Below are 13,396 nucleotides of genomic sequence, written 5' to 3' on the forward strand. Positions count from 1 at the left end.
ACCGCAATCCGTTGGAGAACCTCCGCTCTTCTTCCTCTGCCAAGACAAGTGCGACGGAGGATGCGTCTTCAATGACGACGCCTGCGATTCGAATCCCTTTTACGGGCCCTTTACCCCCAGCAATTATAGTGCCCCAGTCTGCACGTACATTGACAGGCGCCATTGATGCAGTCGGTCGTTTCTTCACGGCGCCACCATCCCCCAATCTCCGTGGAGTTGATGTGGGGAGACATTCTCAAACAGTCCTACTGACCGGTGCAGGCATCTCTGTCGCATCTGGTCTGTCAGATTACCGAGGTGACCAAGGCACTTACCGGCGAAACAAATCCTATCGACCGATTTACTTCCACGAGTTCATCTCGCGCCATGAGTCGCGCAAGCGATATTGGGCTCGCAGTTTCGTCGGATGGCCGGGCTTGGTGAAAGCGAAACCAAACTCGACTCACTGGGCTATCAAAGATCTCAGTGACAAGGGATACATCAGTTCTGTCGTGACGCAGAATGTCGACTCGTTCCATTCCCTTGCGCACCCGGAACTGGATACCCTCGAGCTACACGGATACCTACGATCGGTTGTCTGTACGAGCTGTCGGAGTCAGCTTCCCCGTGCTGATTTCCAAGCATCATTAGAGAGGCTGAACCCAGCGTGGGCGGAGTTCCTGGCGCACATGGTTGAGATGGGCGCACTCGACACCGATAACCCGGAGGAGCAACGGCGGAAAGGCCTGAAGCTCAATCCGGATGGTGACGTTGATCTTGCAAAGGCGCCATATTCTACATTCCGGTATCCCTCGTGTCCAACCTGTTTGGAGAGCCCTCCAACGCAGAAAGACGGTACCAAGGGACATGTAGAGGTGGAGAGTGACGGCGCATGGTTACCGACCTCAACTGCCGGCATTCTAAAGCCTTCAGTGATCATGTTTGGTGAAAATATCGACCCATTGGTGAAGACGGCGGCTGAAGAGGCGATCGACGATGCTGGGCGGCTACTCATCCTCGGTAGTAGCCTGGCGACCTATTCAGCGTGGCGCTTGGTGGAACGAGCCTACAAACGAGGCATGCCGATTGGCATTGTCAATGTCGGTGGAGTGAGGAATGAAGCCATGCTCTTTGAGAATATCGAGGATGAGCCCACTGCCCATGTACGATGCAGCCATCCGTCGCAGGATATCCTACCGACCGTTGCATCACAAATCCCTGTGAATCAACTATAGATTTAAGCCGAGAGAAACATTAGATTCGAACAGAAATACAGTTATCACTAAAATGAATATCAAAAAAGTGAATGTTTTGCCAACTAGTGAAAAAGCGTTAGATGCTCACTCAGCCAACTCGATGAGTCCCGGGCCGTTCTGAGACGCGGGGCTCCTCCCTCACGTCTCAGCATGGATCGGCTTAGGGATCCTGCACATCCTTTTAAGATCGCCTCCAGTCTCGTCTCTCCAGGTTCTTTTCTTTCCCACTCTAAACCCAAACCAGGGCCATCGGCTCCTATTCCAAAAGTCATGGATAAGTCCCAACAGCCTAGTTCCTTCCAGCAGCTGGAAAAGGTATGCCCTGCCCTGGTCTATACGTTTCCCATTGCACCCTCACTAATCTATGATCTCCCCGTTTAGCTCGGTGAAGGAACTTATGCTACTGTACGCCTCGATCATCCCCTCGGCTTCTGTGGCCGCCACTCGTCGTTCACCGCTGATACAGAATAGGTCTTCAAAGGTCGCAATCGCCAGACTGGAGAGATGGTGGCGCTCAAGGAAATCCATCTCGATTCGGAGGAAGGGACCCCGTCCACCGCTATTCGTGAGATTTCCCTGATGAAGGAACTGAAGCACGAGAGTATCGTCTCGCTATACGATGTCATCCACACCGAGAACAAACTCATGCTCGTTTTCGAGTTCATGGACCGAGACCTAAAGAGATATATGGACACTCGCGGTGATCGCGGACAACTGGACCCTGCCACCGTCAAGTCTTTCATGCACCAGCTCCTCAAGGGCATCGCCTTCTGCCACGACAACCGCGTACTTCACCGCGATCTCAAGCCGCAGAACCTCCTAATCAATAAAAAGGGACAGCTCAAGCTGGGTGACTTTGGTCTAGCCCGCGCTTTCGGTATCCCAGTCAACACTTTTTCGAACGAGGTCGTCACTCTGTGGTATCGGGCGCCGGATGTCCTCCTGGGTAGTCGCACCTACAACACCAGCATCGATATCTGGTCAGCCGGATGTATCATGGCCGAGATGTACACAGGTCGGCCGCTTTTCCCAGGCACGACCAACGAGGATCAATTGACAAAGATCTTCCGTCTAATGGGTACGCCCTCCGAGCGCACATGGCCTGGCATCTCGCAACTTCCGGAGTACAAGCCCAACTTCCACATCTACGCGACGCAGGACCTGTCCTTGATCGTCCCTCAAATGGACCACATTGGCATGGACCTGCTGAACCGCATGCTCCAACTTCGTCCGGAGATGCGTATCAGCGCCAACGAGGCCCTGCAGCACCCGTGGTTCCACGATCTGCCCCAAATCCAGGCTAAATTGCAGCAGCAGCAACAGCAGCAGCAGATGGCTGGGTATGGAGGCATGATCCCGCCCCAGCCTGCGTATTAATGGTCTAGACTGCGCATGACGAGATGACGAGCTCGATTAGAACAATGGAAATGGGAGAATTCGGCGTTATACCCGATGATCGTGGTTTTTGCTTTTCTTTTTTTTATCTGCCTTTCATATTGCGAGGGGCATGTTTCGTTAAAGACGAGTCTGCTTGGAGATGATACATTGCGATCCGAAGCAAATATTTCATCAACTTTCTGCTCTCTTCAGGAATCGAATGCCATTCAACCCGGACACTATTTAAGGAACAGCGCTTGGGCCTTGGCCCGTTTGATTTGCAATCAGTTGGGAGTCTCTTGGCTTATACTTGTATTGGAAAGTAAACAAGCCTTATAGTCTGTTTAAAGATAAATGGGGGTCCTTTTTACATTGCCCTAAAGATATGTCCAGACATCCAGAGAAATAAGTTTACTATTCCTTACCTCGGATAATATTCCGAGTCTCTTCTCATTCGACTCTGCAGGTTATAGACCGTCACACGAAAGTGGTTTTACAAGCTGTTTCCTTTGACTTATTTGCTTCGCTTATGCCATTTGTGTCAGGTCGCCTGTCCCTTTCAGGCCTGTTCTTTCAACGCTGCCTAACGTTACATGTCTGAATAGTACCTAGTTACGTATACAGTGACACATGCCACCCCTCCCATGTCTCTGCAGACTCCCGGTCTTTCATCCAAACAACCATCTAACAGCAAATCCTGGATTGTCCGTGCATCCCAGGCCCACGTCTTCTCACTAGCACGCCTCGTCAACAACCTGACTCCATGCAGTGTGTTTGAGACGGTGAACCCATTTAAAAGACGTCCCTGAAAGCCAAATCAAGCATACCAATCGGACCTCCATTAATTAGCATTCTTTCCGAATCCCTGTGCGGACGATAAACAAGCTATGCCCTCGACTCGGGCCGTAAGCTCAAGTGTAGGTAGATCTACGACATACCCTCTCGGTCACGAGGATCTGATCTTCTCTCCTTCTTCTCATCCTTCGGTCCGTATCCTAATAAGATCATCCCTGGGGTGAAGACACCTCCTCTCGGCTACGTGCTCCATATACCATGATACAACCATGGGGCTTTCAGAACAGCAAATGTGGGCGATCTCAGCCACAGAACGTGTCTGCTCGACTATTTCCTTGATCGGCACGTTTGTGATAGTCACCACATTCATCTGGTCGACATCTTTCCGTAAGCCCATTAATCGCCTTGTGTTTTATGCGTCATGGGGTAATATCATGGCCAATGTAGCCGCGATCATAGCGCAGGATGGGATTCATATAGGGGTTGATAGTGCGCTATGTCAGTTCCAGGGCTTCTTAATTCAATGGTCAGTATTTGTTTGTTTTTCTCTTTGCTTGTCTTCCTTCCAGGTCATCACTGATTTGATCCTTGTGTAGGTTCATGCCCGCCGACGCCCTATGGACCTTTGCGATGGCATGCAACGTCTACCTAACATTCTTCCACAAATATAACTCCGAGCAACTCCGTCAGCTCGAATGGAAATATGTCCTGTTTTGCTATGGGATACCTTTCATCCCGGCTTTTGCATACTTCTTCGTCAAAACCCAAGCTCGAGGTCGGATCTATGGCTCTGCAATCGTATGAGATATCTAACTACCCTATTTGATACTTGAGTATAGACTAACCCACCTCGTAGCTATGGTGCTGGGTCGCAATACCATGGGACTTCCTCCGCATAGCCCTCTTCTACGGACCAGTCTGGTTCGTCATCTCACTAACATTCGCCATCTACTTCCGAGCAGGATCAGTAATCTATCAGAAAAGACGCCAGCTTCGAAATCTCGGCGGCATCGATCCCTTCGATTCTGATTTGGTATCGTCTATATCGCCCTTTGCTACACTGGCTGGTATTCAGGTCACCAGGGAGATTGCCTGCTACATACCTGAGCAGCGGTCTCCATCGAGTGGTGGTCCACGCGGTCTTCCATCCGCTTCGTTCAAGCCATACTCTGTTACCATCCAGGGTGGAAGTTCTGGAGATGTGCCACTTGGTTTGGAGCATAGCTCGAGACCTACTCCTTGTCCACTTCAGAAAGATGGTCATGCTCGGACTGGGCGGGGAGATTTGGATTCTGTTTCGCAGCGGAGGTCCATTGCTACTGAGGCTAGTTCGGCTGCTTGGGCGTATACCAAGTATGCCATGTTGTTCTTTATTGCCTTGCTTGTGACTTGGGTATGTTTTACTTTTGTTACAGGTCGTTTTGCTCATGTATTCAGTGTTTACTTACTTTCTTTTATGCTAATCACTCAACTTCAGGTCCCATCTACTATAAACAGAGCCTACTCCCTCGCTCACCCAGATAGTGTCTCCTTCGGTCTCAATTTTGTTGGTGCTTTTGTCCTACCACTTCAAGGCTTTTGGAATAGTCTTATATACGTCTCGATTTCATGGCCTGCGTTCAAATTGCTTTGGCAGGATATCCGTACCCAAGCAGGTCTATGCCATATATCTTGCTTAAAGGCAAAGATAGTACCTGCTCATTCACGAAAAGGCTCAGGGAATTCGAAGATTCCTGTCATATTGGGGGAAGATCATATGCACAATTGATGTGGAAGTTGGTTGGGATTTCATTCAGCTACTTAGGGCTGGCCGGCATCAGTCGATTATCTCGATTCTTTGCGACATACCATATTTTTATGACTTGATGTACTCTATCTCCATTTTTCTGCCTTGGTTACGGGTTTAATTGAATTTCAGCCGAATTCTATGAGGAATTGTTTAAAATAGCCAACCACTCTATAAACCACGTGACAGTCGCGTCGCGTTGAATCCAAGTCAATCGAACAATCACCGAATTCCTGAACATCAACAACCCTTTACGCACCCTCTCAACCTGCCCAAAAGAGGCCACGTTACACTGCAATTTCCTACTCCTCAGCATAATTCAACTTTCACAACCACCCACTATGGCCGAATCCGAACCAAACACCCAACAACTACCCGCAAACTCACCCTCCCCTCCCCCGCCAGCACCGATTCCCCAAGCACCCGGCCCACGCGCTTCACGTCTACACCAAGTCTTCGACCAAGCCCTGGCGCGCACACTCCGCGCAAACTCTTATGCGAATTTCGCAAGCTGCTTCCCTACCCCGGCGCGCCATGTCCCTGCTAGTCTAGAGAGTGTCTGGCGACAATTAAACGCGAAGCTGGAGGAGAGCGCGAAGGCTGAGTTTGAGGAGATTATTGCTGAGCGGGAGGTCGTGCCACATCTTAATGAATTGGATCGGTTGGTTGGCGAGGCTAGGGTAAGGAGGGAGCAGGAAGGAGAGTATGAGGATTCTGAGAGAACAGTGTACGTTGAACATTACAACCGAAATCTCTTTGGCTATGGATGATACGGGTTTTTTTTATTTGATTTGGTTTGTTTCTGACTTTTTTCTTATTTTACAGCCCACATACCCTCGGCGCGGAAGATCTGTACAAGGCACACCTCACGCCGTATCTGCAGGAAGCGCAATCGACCCTGAATAACAGACTTGAGGCTACGCATGTGGAGAACGCGCAGCTGGCGCAGACTGTTCAGTCGCAGAGACAGGAAATCGAACAATTGTTGGCGCATCTGGGTTCTGTTGTTTCTGATATTGAGGGTGCTGCTTCGGCTGCCACACAGTTCAGCAAGGAACATCATCTTCGCCGGGATGCGGTTCAGATGGATGAAGAGGTGAATGCTCGTGAGGGTCTGTGAGGGCTTTGTGTTCGAGGCGATTTCAGTCATTTCACGAGATCAGCGCGCTCAATTCCCTTCCGTCGACCATTCCGTCTTCCACCATATCCTGTGCCACAGCGATCACTTGCTGGAGGACGGTTGTTTTAAGCTGTTCCAGCTTGGTATTTTGGCCTTCCAGTGCTGCGGCAATTGCTTCCTTGCATGATCCGTCCCGTTCTTCCTCGGCGGCTCCGTCACGGCGGGCTAAGGCGGCTGCACCGCGGTAGTATGTTTGCGCGTTGCGCAGGAGCATGGCACCATTCTGTTTCGCCATGGCATGGTTCCAAGGCGCGCGGCCCAGTCGCCAGCGGTGCATCTCCACGTCTCCCCGTCCAATGTGGATCTTGGGCAGATTGTCAGCATCTGGGTGTTTGGATGCAGCCGTCAACGATTCCAATGCTGTGGAAAGCGATTTCCAACGGACAGCCACCGCGTTCTCGAATGCCTCATCATCCTCGGACGGGGGTATGTCGTTAAGCGCCGCATTGAGTGATGTAAGCGCATCCGCTTTATCGCATAGTCCTTCAGGGTCAGCGGAGACATCCAGATCCGGCCCAAACACCTGCCCAACCTCCTGCTGGTATGTTTGAATATCTGTGTGCCCGCCACGGTATAACAGCTCGTTCAACGCGCAAACGAACTTGGCCCGCGCCAAGCCCGCCTCGTACTGTCTGTCCGAGCCCTCAGCATAAGCAGGGAGCCGCGACTCCACCAGCTCAGACGAATACTCCTGCACCCAGCCAACACCACCAGCACCCGGGTTGAATGTCAACAAGTTACACAACGTGGTCAAAGTCTCCAACTGCGCCACGGCCGTATCAACCAGGGTATTCTTCGTAACGGGCTGAACAATTGCCACCCACTGCTCCTGTTCTTGCTCCGGATCTTCGCCCGCAGCCTCAGCCTGCAATTGTGGTTGTGTCGGTGTCTGTTCCACAGGCTCCGGCGCCTGGGGCGGCATAGCCCCAGACTCCATCGCCTCAATCTCCTCCTGCATCTCGGTATACTTCATCTCCTGCACCATCAAACACCGCTGGAACAACTCAATAGCCTCTTGCAAATACGTGCCAGCCTGCATAAGCTGCTCGTCGCCCGGGTGCTTAGAGTTAGACATCGACTCCGCCAGACTCGTCAGCACCTGGCCTGAGTTGAACAACACGTCAGCATTGTCCTGTTCCAGAACTAGCGCCTCCCGGTGCGACTGCAGTGCAACCTGCAGTATCTCCCCCTGCGGCGCTGGAAGTTGTGTTGCTAGCTTGGGATGTTGGGTGATTTCGTATTGCACTCGGGCTCTAAGTGGAGTGTTAGCAATGCGGATTCGGATCATTGTATAGAAATAGTTTGGGCAGAAATGCAGGTAACACATTTCAGTTCACATACTTGTTATATGCTAGATCGAATGTCCCGGGATGTTTCTGGAGACCTTCATCGTAATTTGTGATAGCTCGCATGAAAAACCGCATGGATTTGGCTGCGTCGCCGGCCCGCCATTTCTCGCCGGCTTCTTCTAGCTCGACGCCCGCTGGAATTTGGTTAGCGCTGTTCGGATTTAACATGGTATCGTCCGTGGGTTGTTTCGTTGGGGCTGTTGTTGGACTCACCAGCAAGGTAATCATCGGCTGTCACTGGCGCCTATATCGATGTATGAGATCATCATTGAACTGTGTTGTGTGGATGTCATAACATAACGTACCTGCTTCGAGGTAGACTTCTTCTTCGACTTTGCCTCCTTGAGGAAGGATTTGTGCTTAGGCATGGCTGCGGTCGTTTTCTGTTTCCAGCTGGGGATTTGACTGGTGCTTAAACATTGACTGTGTGTGGTGAGCTTTGCACAATCGAGTGTAATTTACATCCGGCAGAATCTACGTGGAGTGAGGCAGGGTGGTCCGTATATTACATAGCTTTTACACCGCCCACCTGATTAGGAGCAAATCACTAAGTCGACGAGCCTCACGAGCAACCTATGTAATCGAACATCCTTCTGGCTCTGTTTTCTTCTTTCACCAGAAGCAGGATGTCGTTTTATGGTAATGTCACTAGCTGTCCAAATATTAAAGCTACCCTTGTAGTCACGTACAGTGGTGTATCATAAGTATTTGACCTCTGGTACTTCGGACCTTGACCGTCGTTCATACCGCCTACTTGATTAGGTTATAAACCTCGCGCGTCTTAACATGATAGTATACACGCTATATGCCAACGCGTACCAATACACTTCTCGCATTCTTGTGTTTAAGCATGCCTTTGATACGCGGGAAAAGGGACAGTGACTGATGTTATTAATTATGAAGGATACCCTACTAGCTATTAGACTGAAACGGAAGTTCTGAGGTTTCTGTTCGGCAGTATAAAAAAGTGGGTCTTAGGTCAAGTACTAGAGGTCAAATACTTACAGTATGATACACCACTGTATCTCGACATGTACCATTCTGGTACCGAATTCGTCATTAACGGTCAACTCCACTTCGGGTCTCTATATACTTGGGTTGCTTGAATAGCTTGGACAGATGCTTGCAGGTAGCATATAAGCAGATCGTACATTTCCACTCTCCCATTGCGATGACTTATAACGTAAAATGGGCCATGATCTTTGGAGAGCCCGGCACTCGTATGATTTCAATACAGTACTTTTGGTGTAATGGTGTGAAAGGGGTGCAGCAACTCGGCATTTGTTTACATGTACATATCAGATGCTACGCGCAAGTGTTCCTTGCTGGAATACATCTGCATAGGGAATACATCATAAGTTATTCAGTGTATTCCAAGATGTAATATTACCCTAAATTGACGGAAAGTGTCTTAGAATGTATTATTCCAAGCAACAGTGCCGAGATGAGCTCGCGTGGATCGCACGTGGCAATGTGGCAAGAAGCTCATGATATCACATTGAGGGGAGTTGAATGTCGGAGACTTGAGTTTCATACCGTCGATCCTTTAAGCCACCAACTCCCATCCATCCGCCGACCCCCTTTACTGACAATTCCCCACCAAGTTTTTAACACGACCCACCCCGTTTTGCCTTGTCTCCTGAGTTGTGTTGCTCGCATAGACCAAGTGAAGAGACCCTTTGCGCCTGAACTTCTCCCAACTTTCAGCTTCTTACGCCCCAGACTTTTGCGACTCCTGCAGTTTCGTATGTGCCCCCTTGCTGAAGAATTGTCTCCGCTTAGAATACGCTAACCGGTCTTTTCTGCACAGGCATCACATTTAGTCTCCTATACCCCGACCTGTGTCTATCTCCCGGCGCATCCCCTTTACATCTACTGTATTCAAAATGGCTCGCCAGCAGTCTCTTGATTCAGAGCGCCCCATCATGACTCAGTCGGTAGGTGCCCTCTTCCGCCCTCTACCACCCTCTGCCCCTTTACCCCTCCTGTCCCCGGCGCAGAGCATTCGACATTCCTCGCAAGTCTAACCCTCCCGCAGAACCGAAACTCAAAGCGCTTCTCCACTATCAGCGGAAACCCCTCGCTTGCTGCTTCCGATCGCACAACTGGAAGCCTTCCCAGCGGTGACCCCAGAATCGCCGACATCACCCACCTCCACGATGGCTTCGAGCGTCTCGAGAACAAGCCCCTCACCCAGCAGCGCTTCGTGCCAACCGAGGAGAAATCAGACAACTTGAACAAGCTCGCTCTCGGTGCTAAGGTCGAGCGTGCTCTCGGCCGGAGAATGACTAGCCAGGACGCTGTCATGCGCAAGCCTCTCTCTGAGAAGGATGCTGCGGCAGCTGATTCTCCCTGATTTCAATTCCTATCTGCCAACCCGGAGGTACACTTGCAATGTTGTTTTACGGCTACTCTGTGTGATTTGTCTCCGATCATTCTTTTTCTCTCTTTTTTCCCTTTTTTTCCCCCTGGTTTGGGGGTCTACATCCTCCATCCGAGCCTCTGTTGACACGGCTCTCATGATTGTTGTCGTTTTTACAGTCGAGCACCCTTTAACGTCTTATCATACCCCCTTTCTTTTTTAGGACCAGTTCGCGGCGTTTTGACTTGAGATTCGCATTGTTTCTTTCTTTGATTGTCAATTGTGGATGTGGTCTGTCTTGTTAGATGGCTTTCACTTGTCTTGAGCTGTTACAAAAATCACATGTTTACTTTTCTACAGCGTTTTTCTGATCTATGCTTGATAATGGTCAGTGTTCCTAGGGTCTACTGTTAGATTTGCCATAAATATAACCAATAGTCTTTCTTTTAATGTACTATCTTACAGTCTCTTGGTCTGATACTGTCTCTATAGGTACATAACACACAAGCAGTGAACTCTGTGGAACCCATCCGTCTGCCCTATATCTCTTTAATCATATAATAAAGCAAAGAAGTTAACTCTTCAATTGCTAACGTTAAGCTCTTTATATACTAAGCTTGATCTGGACACAATTCTGCCGGGCGGTGTCTTGCCAAGCCCACGCGAAACCCGCACGGAGTCAAGAAGGAAGTCGCTTTTTCTTCGAAGGCGAATTTCCACAGCTTCATTCCATCTCTTTTACTTCCATTCTCCCTCCGACTTCTCCATCTCCGTCCTATCTCCGAGATCTTTCTCTTGACCCTTTTCATTTCCATCTCCAATCGGCCTCAGATCCCCCATCTATCCGCCACACACAAGAGTCTTCCCGGATTCTCATCGCAGTTATACTTCGCTTCCGCATTCTTAAGATCCCTCCGTTTTTCCTTGCCTCGGCTCTTTCTGCCTTTCTTTTGAATCTCTTCAATTGCGTGCATTGGTGCTAGGTCCATATCGCATTGTGAGTTTGATCCACATGTCCACTTCGGCCCAGGATGTGAAGACTAATGCGCATCCAGTGAAGCGAGGGAAATCAAAACTGCTTCATATTTAGATCTTTCATCGCTTTCTTATCGCTCTCGCCCTTTCTAGAAAGCTTTCGGCTCTTACAGTGCCCATCATCTCCGTCGCGCTCGGTTACTTTTTATCTCATTTCCCAAAAACAAAGCCCCTCAATCAGACGCTATGGCCGACATGACCCAGGTTCCCATCAATGGCAACTACCCTGCCCATGGGTACCCCGACTCCTTCAACCACGCCTCTGTTACCATGAACACTGCGGCAAGCTTCCAGCCTGCCCAGTCCTCCACCCCTACCACTGTCACTCCCACCGACCAGCAGAAGAATGAGATCTCCAAGGATGAGGTGGGCTGGTACTTCGTCGAGCAGTACTATACCACCATGAGCCGCAACCCCGACAAGCTGCACCTCTTCTACTCCCGGCGATCTCAGTTGGTCTTCGGCACTGAAGCCGAGTCCGTGCCCGTTACTGTCGGCACCAAGGTGGGTTGAATCTATCCATCGATGCGAATGCCTCTAACATGTACCTCTCACTAGGCTATCAACGATAAGATTAAGCAGCTGGACTTCCAGGAGTGCAAGGTGCGCGTCCTGAACGTCGACTCTCAGGCCTCTTTCGACAACATCCTGGTCTCCGTTATTGGCGAGATCTCCAACAAGTCCGAACCCTCCCGCAAGTTCGTGCAGACCTTTGTTCTCGCTGAGCAGCCCAATGGTTACTACGTTCTCAACGACATCTTCCGTTACATGGTTGATGAAGAGGAGGAGATCGCTGCTGAGCCCCCCACCCCCGCTGCGCCTGCTACCGAGACCCCCAAGGCCGTCGAGGCCCCCGTTGAGGAGACCCAGGTGACCGACGAAGTGGCTGCCACCAAGGTTGATGAGAAGCTTAAGGAGGCTGAGACCAACGGAGAGGTTGATCAGCCCGGAGAGCCTACCCCTCAGACCAACGGTACCCCGGCTGTTGAGGAGACCCCCGCTCCCGCTCCCGTTCCCGCCGTCGAAGCTGAGGTCGTCAACGATGAGAAGCCTGCCACTCCTGAGCCTTCTCCCATTCCCGAGGAGAAGGAGGTTCCCCAGAAGGACACCGCCCCCACCCCTGCTGTTCCCAAGACTTGGGCCAGCATCGCACTCGCTGGCAAGGGCCCCGCCAAGGCTGCTGCTGCTGCTGCTGCCGCCGCGGCGGCCCCGGCTGCCCCTGCTGCTCCCAAGGCTGCCGCTCCCGCTGCTCAGGCTTCCGCTGCTCAGCCCGCTGCTGCTTCCCCCGCCCCCGAGGCTGCCCGTCCGCAGGAGACTGGCTCCACTGATGCGGGATGGCAAACCGCTGGCCATGACCACAAGAAGTCCCAGCCCCGTGCTGGCGAGGAGCAGACCACCCTTGCTTATATCAAGAATGTCAACGAGAAGGTCGACGCCAGCCTACTCAAGCAGACTCTGGCCCGTTTCGGCAAGCTGAAGTACTTCGACGTCAGTCGCCCCAAGGTTCGTACAGTCTTTCGATTGCATCTTGTTGAGATATACTAATTCATGTAGAACTGCGCTTTCGTTGAGTTCGAGCAGGCCTCTGGCTACGCTGCTGCCGTTGCCGCCAACCCCCACCAGATTGGCAGCGAGCAGATCCTCGTTGAGGAGCGTCGCCCCCGTGGCAACGCCTTCGGCGGTAACGGCTTCCCTGCTGGTCGTGGCTCCGGCCGTGGTCGTGGTGACCGTGCCGGCAGCCAGGGCCGTGGTGGCTTCCAGCGCGACGGCCGTGGAGGTTTCGCTCCCCGTGGCCGCGGTGGCAGCGGCAACGTTGCCGCCAAGGGCCGTAGCCAGGCTCAGGCTGCTTAAATAACTACACGATCCCGACGATCCTCTCTGTTCTCCTTCACACGTCGATATAGTCATACCAATGACTTCTCTTCGGCGGACGATCTTCCAGTATCTGTATTACTCCCATTTTGATCCCTTCTTTTTTTCTTTTGCCCTGTCTCTTCTAATGACATGTTATGTGACTATTGCCTCCCCCTTTTTCTTCCCGTCACAGTGCATATTAGCGGTTGGTCCGGGTAGGCTGGAAAAGTTACGTTTCTTTCCCTGCCTCCTCTGGGCACTTTTGTTTTAACTTGGCCTTTTTTACTTTTTTTTCCTTTATCCCTGGATCGGTCTTCTCTTCGACTTGACGATCAACATTTTCCCATGCCATGATCTCTTTCCCGTTATATCGCATTTCTGTTTCACTAGCATAGCAAACTTCAGGTTTCAACGGTGGTGCGC

At 51.1% G+C, this 13,396-nt stretch overlaps 7 protein-coding genes across 7 annotated transcripts; 6 read left to right on the forward strand and 1 right to left on the reverse strand.

Moving 5' to 3' along the window:
- Positions 1-71: 71 nt before the first annotated feature.
- Positions 72-1,214, forward strand: N7446_009850 (putative SIR2 family histone deacetylase; the record flags this gene model as incomplete). The annotated part of the gene is made up of 1 exon (XM_058518595.1): positions 72-1,214. The coding sequence occupies one exon, from the start codon at positions 72-74 to the stop codon at positions 1,212-1,214; it is 1,143 nt and encodes a 380-aa protein (XP_058369383.1).
- Positions 1,215-1,326: 112 nt separating this feature from the next.
- N7446_009851 (cyclin-dependent serine/threonine-protein kinase phoA) lies at positions 1,327-2,697 on the forward strand. Its single transcript, XM_058518596.1, has 3 exons — positions 1,327-1,550; positions 1,617-1,640; positions 1,707-2,697. The coding sequence occupies exons 1-3, from the start codon at positions 1,386-1,388 to the stop codon at positions 2,610-2,612; spliced, it is 1,095 nt and encodes a 364-aa protein (XP_058369384.1). The 5' UTR covers positions 1,327-1,385; the 3' UTR covers positions 2,613-2,697.
- A 979-nt stretch (positions 2,698-3,676) lies between these two features.
- Positions 3,677-5,175, forward strand: N7446_009852 (putative cAMP receptor-like protein; the record flags this gene model as incomplete). The annotated part of the gene is made up of 4 exons (XM_058518597.1): positions 3,677-3,933; positions 4,004-4,205; positions 4,264-4,800; positions 4,885-5,175. 4 exons carry the CDS (start codon positions 3,677-3,679, stop codon positions 5,173-5,175), a joined length of 1,287 nt encoding a protein of 428 aa, XP_058369385.1.
- Positions 5,176-5,534: 359 nt separating this feature from the next.
- On the forward strand, positions 5,535-6,313 carry N7446_009853 (PMF1/NNF1 family protein; the record flags this gene model as incomplete). The annotated part of the gene is made up of 2 exons (XM_058518598.1): positions 5,535-5,920; positions 6,019-6,313. The coding sequence occupies 2 exons, from the start codon at positions 5,535-5,537 to the stop codon at positions 6,311-6,313; spliced, it is 681 nt and encodes a 226-aa protein (XP_058369386.1).
- Positions 6,314-6,344: 31 nt separating this feature from the next.
- N7446_009854 (uncharacterized protein) lies at positions 6,345-8,090 on the reverse strand (the record flags this gene model as incomplete). Its single annotated transcript, XM_058518599.1, has 4 exons — positions 6,345-7,626; positions 7,715-7,856; positions 7,936-7,966; positions 8,028-8,090. The coding sequence occupies 4 exons, from the start codon at positions 8,088-8,090 to the stop codon at positions 6,345-6,347; spliced, it is 1,518 nt and encodes a 505-aa protein (XP_058369387.1).
- Positions 8,091-9,266: 1,176 nt separating this feature from the next.
- On the forward strand, positions 9,267-10,535 carry N7446_009855 (uncharacterized protein). The gene is made up of 3 exons (XM_058518600.1): positions 9,267-9,467; positions 9,533-9,659; positions 9,761-10,535. The coding sequence occupies exons 2-3, from the start codon at positions 9,609-9,611 to the stop codon at positions 10,076-10,078; spliced, it is 369 nt and encodes a 122-aa protein (XP_058369388.1). The 5' UTR covers positions 9,267-9,467; positions 9,533-9,608; the 3' UTR covers positions 10,079-10,535.
- A 770-nt stretch (positions 10,536-11,305) lies between these two features.
- N7446_009856 (NTF2 and RRM domain protein) lies at positions 11,306-12,970 on the forward strand (the record flags this gene model as incomplete). Its single annotated transcript, XM_058518601.1, has 3 exons — positions 11,306-11,623; positions 11,678-12,622; positions 12,674-12,970. The coding sequence occupies 3 exons, from the start codon at positions 11,306-11,308 to the stop codon at positions 12,968-12,970; spliced, it is 1,560 nt and encodes a 519-aa protein (XP_058369389.1).
- Between the last annotated feature and the right edge of the window lie 426 nt (positions 12,971-13,396).

This window comes from Penicillium canescens (assembly GCF_028828765.1).
Source record: "Penicillium canescens strain IBT 15451 chromosome Unknown utg000006l_segment0_segment0, whole genome shotgun sequence".
In the NCBI taxonomy this organism is placed as follows: Eukaryota; Fungi; Ascomycota; class Eurotiomycetes; order Eurotiales; family Aspergillaceae; genus Penicillium; species Penicillium canescens.

Bases quoted from the DNA above. Each gene is read 5' to 3' on its own strand.
- N7446_009851 (XM_058518596.1), top strand. From the start codon at position 1,386: ATGGATCGGCTTAGGGATCCTGCACATCCTTTTAAGATCGCCTCCAGT. The intron at 1,551-1,616 runs GTATGCCCTGCC...CTCCCCGTTTAG, and splicing joins CCTTCCAGCAGCTGGAAAAG to CTCGGTGAAGGAACTTATGC. The intron at 1,641-1,706 runs GTACGCCTCGAT...GATACAGAATAG, and splicing joins GTGAAGGAACTTATGCTACT to GTCTTCAAAGGTCGCAATCG.
- N7446_009855 (XM_058518600.1), top strand. From the start codon at position 9,609: ATGGCTCGCCAGCAGTCTCTTGATTCAGAGCGCCCCATCATGACTCAG. The intron at 9,660-9,760 runs GTAGGTGCCCTC...ACCCTCCCGCAG, and splicing joins GCCCCATCATGACTCAGTCG to AACCGAAACTCAAAGCGCTT.